A 3,964-nucleotide genomic window follows, 5' to 3' on the forward strand; every position below is an offset into this window, starting at 1 on the left:
CTTCTCCAGCTGCTCCTTGGCGGTCTCGAGCCCACGTATGACCCACGAGGGGCAAGTAGCTGAAACGTTGTTGTTTCTCTGTGAATTCCAAGGGCAGACGGAAACCTTGGATTGCATGATGTACCAAAAAGAACAGTACGGGGGTACTTTAACAAGTCGAATGCGAATGGAATGTGTGGGGGTGATGTGAATCAAGTAAATTCGCGATTCGGTCAATGGAAAGGTAAATTGTTTAATGGTTTTTTATGAAAAACGCAAAAGTGGCAACGTACACCGATTGCTACTGATTTAGTTTGGAACCATTATTTCTGAAGCGCTTTCACAGCTAAAAGAGCAGCATTGGAATCGTCAAATACTTTAAAGAAATCAGTTATTTGTAGCGATGATACCATAACATAAGAAATTTGAACGATTTTTTATATGATGATATTTGGCTACCTTGCAAAGGGAAAACGGGACGAATTGTTAAAAGAAATCTTTAATTTAATATGTAAATGATGATGATGTATGATAGGAAGGATAGGCTTCACAAACATTTGCATCTCGAAAGCATATTGCGCTAGATCCTTGAAATTAGTGTTAAGGTAGGAATACACGAAGCGTAAACTCTCGTATAAACTCAGAGTGTAATGCCAAAAAGATTATACTTATGTCAAAAAGATTATAGGCCCGCGGAGCGTAAATCCGTGTGTAAAAGCAAGCGTAAACTTAGCACCAACATGAAGCGTAGCGTTATGATGGATTCAATGTTCTTCAATCGCTAATATACAGTAAAAACATCTTAAAATATTAAAGAAGATGTTCAGAAATCAACTTATCTCGTCGATTTATATTTTTTGTGGCCAAAAACACATGTAATTGATGTAATAGCATAGTGTAATTGCAGGTGCACGAATGTAATTGCAGTTGACGTTTCGGTATAAACTTTTATGCGATTATGCCTGCCACACGAAGCGTAAACTTTTTGGCATTACATTCTGAGTTTATACGAGAGTTTACGCTTCATGTATCGCCGGCTTTAGATTCAGCTTGTCAGCATTTTCTGTTTCTTTATCTAGATTGTATGATTTAATTCGTAACAGATAGCAGTAAATTCTTTTCTGTTGTACTACGACATAAAATACTTTAAAAGAGTATTCAATCCTTCGTTCTTTGAATATGCAAAAGGAGATGGTAGAGAAATCAAAAGAAAATCTGAAAGTAGTGATAGAAGAAAAGTTAACCAGAATGCAGTTGTGTCACATTTCCATTGAATTAATTTTATTTGGTGAATCTAAATTATTGTACGAAATATATTGATTAATTATGCAACCGAATTTTATGTTTGAATTTAAATACTTTTCATCTAATCTTATTTTAACTGTTGTTTTACTTAATCATTTCTATCTATCGTTAGAACGAAGCATAAACAATGAATCAAAGTTTCCTTTGGTCGATCGCTTGTTATTTTCCTCTTGCTGTAGCTCCTTTGAAAACCGTACCGAATTCTTATATGAAAACATTGCGCTATCTGTACTCTATGTTGCAATTAGCATTATGATTTTTATTTCTAGTTGTTATTTTGATTTCAAATTGAAAATTGCTCTGCTTTTATGCTATACATTTTTATTATTTGAAATGTGAATGATCACCCCTTTTCTCACCGTCCAGAAGTGCTCGTTACCGTACTGGCGGTTCACTGCATGGTGCGCATAACCGGTATGACACATTTTTAACCTCAATTTCATTGCAAATACTTTGCATAAATTTCCCATGATCTATTCATAGCTTTCTGAGCGAGTGAGTGAGTGTCCGGAGCAGAGCACACTCACTCAGCCAGCTCCCATTGAATGCACACATGCATTATTCATAGTTTGTGCCCCAGGAATATACAAGCATGTACTGCCAGTTTGAAGCAATCGTCTCGCGAGAAGTGAGACGACCGGCACCACAGCAGCTACTAGAAAACGCTTGACAGATTCGGTAACGAGCGACCGAGCATTCTAATCATGCATGCCAGAGCTCCAGAGCCCTTCGTCGATCCATGGTACCGTCGCTTGACGCTCCATTTTTGATCGACGGGATCGGAGTGTCACAACAAGCGGTGCGGCTGATATGCGGCTGTCACACGCCGGCACAATTCATATTTTTGCACCGTTCGCGCGAAATCTCTAAACGGAATTGATTGGGCCCGATGGTCCGATCCTTTTCTACTCCCGCTCTGCAATGCTCTTTCCGGGACTCATCCTGAGACTGAATTTGTAATCAATAGTTTGTTTCGTTTCTTTCTTTCTCTTCGATTTTCCCCTCCCCGACAGGTCATGTGCAACACTGGAGCGTTACGAGAGATACCACTGAAGGCCATCCCGGTGACGGTGGAGCAGCTGTCGCTGACGAAAAACTATTTCCCGATCGTCAAGAGTGACGCATTCGGGGGGTTACGTGCTCTCCGGAAGCTGTCACTCGATGGCAACAACATCACCACCATCAAACCGTTCGCGTTCCGGGGGTTACCCCGGTTGCGTGATCTCTCGATTCAGCACACACCCCTGGCCACCGTCGCATCGTTCGCGTTCGCTGGGCTCCAGAATGTGTCGCAGATACTGTTGGCCCACAACAAGATTCTACGCATCGAAGGGTACGCGTTTGCCGGGGCGGTCAACATCCGGTTGATCCATCTGGCCGACAATCCTACCGTCACGATCGAGACGAATGCTTTCTCGAGCCTCAGCAACGTCGATCGGTTAATACTGCCGTCGGGTATACGGGCCATCGAACCGGATGCTTTCTATGGCCTCGAGACGGTCGGTTATCTGAAGCTTTCGTTCATGGATCTGGCCTCACTTGCACCGTACACATTCCGGGGGTTAACGCACGTGAAGCTGCTATCGCTGCAAGAGTCCGATCTGGGCATCATCCGGTCCGGTGCCTTCGATGGGCTTGTCCACGTGGAGCTACTGAACATCCTGAACAACAAGATCGACGCCATCCAGGAGCTAAACATTACGCAAGCGAACCGAATCCGGGTGCTACGGATACAGGGGAACCATCTGCTCGAAACGCCCGACAGTGGGGCGATCGTGCTTGAGGGAATCGAGACGCTCCATGTAAATAGTAACTACTTCCCCTGTGGATGTCACATCCACACGTTGCTCGATAGTCCGCTGGCGAATGGGACGTACTCGTCGCACGGTGGCACCAGCGGTGACTTTCTCTCCAAGAATTACTGCATCTCACCGCTCGAGGTGAATGGGTTGCCGATGAGTGCGATCGATCTCTACTCGATCGGTCGCTGCCTGGAGCAGGTGACTCGGGAAAACCTGGAAGCTTCCAATTCGGCCCGATCGAGTGTCTGGCGAGGGAGAACCCGGTCCTGGCAGCACTGGACCTCCGGTGATGGGACCGGCGGTAGTAGCAGTACCGGTGGCACAGGGACCGGTAGTAGCCGTAGTGGCAACAAGGCTGGGAGCAACAGTGGCCACGGGCACGCTAGCCACGATGGTCGACCGCTGCTGACGGCCGTTTCTTCGGCCGTACGATACCTTCTATCATCACCACTGCCGTCGGTGCTGCTAGGGATGTGTTTCAAATACTTTAGTATCAAAATTAGTTGAACTTAATGCGGAACGGAACGGAGCGTGGTAGAGTTGACGGACATGAGGTAGGACAGGACAGGCTAGGATACACGATTCACGAGTCATTTCCCTTTCCCTATCATTTGGCGCCTTCCAGAAGGTTTTGGAAGATCGCAAGCGTAGCTTTCAAGTTGACATTCGTTGCCGATTGACAGAAGGTGCTTCGAGCTACAATCTACTACTACCGATAACTGGCGATAATAATGCTGACTGCTGATCGACTGCATGATCAGCTATCGCCTGATGCCTGATCCAACGCTTGCTCGCTTCCACAAAAGTCACCCTGCGCGCCATTCTGACCGCTCTTTTGTGGTTTCATTCCGGAGTCGAAAGGTCAACCAGCAGCCAGA

The 3,964-nt window shown here is 45.5% G+C and overlaps 1 protein-coding gene across 1 annotated transcript in view; it reads left to right on the forward strand.

Moving 5' to 3' along the window:
* Positions 1-3,593, forward strand: part of LOC126573051 (leucine-rich repeat-containing protein 4B) — a 6,262-nt gene extending 2,669 nt beyond the window's left edge. Inside the window, exon 2 of the mRNA XM_050232842.1 lies at positions 2,298-3,593. Within this exon, the coding sequence (XP_050088799.1) occupies positions 2,298-3,593 (1,296 nt within the window). The remainder of the gene's footprint in view (positions 1-2,297) is intronic.
* Positions 3,594-3,964: the final 371 nt, after the last annotated feature.

This window comes from Anopheles aquasalis, chromosome 2 (assembly GCF_943734665.1).
Source record: "Anopheles aquasalis chromosome 2, idAnoAquaMG_Q_19, whole genome shotgun sequence".
Classification (NCBI taxonomy): domain Eukaryota; kingdom Metazoa; phylum Arthropoda; class Insecta; order Diptera; family Culicidae; genus Anopheles; species Anopheles aquasalis.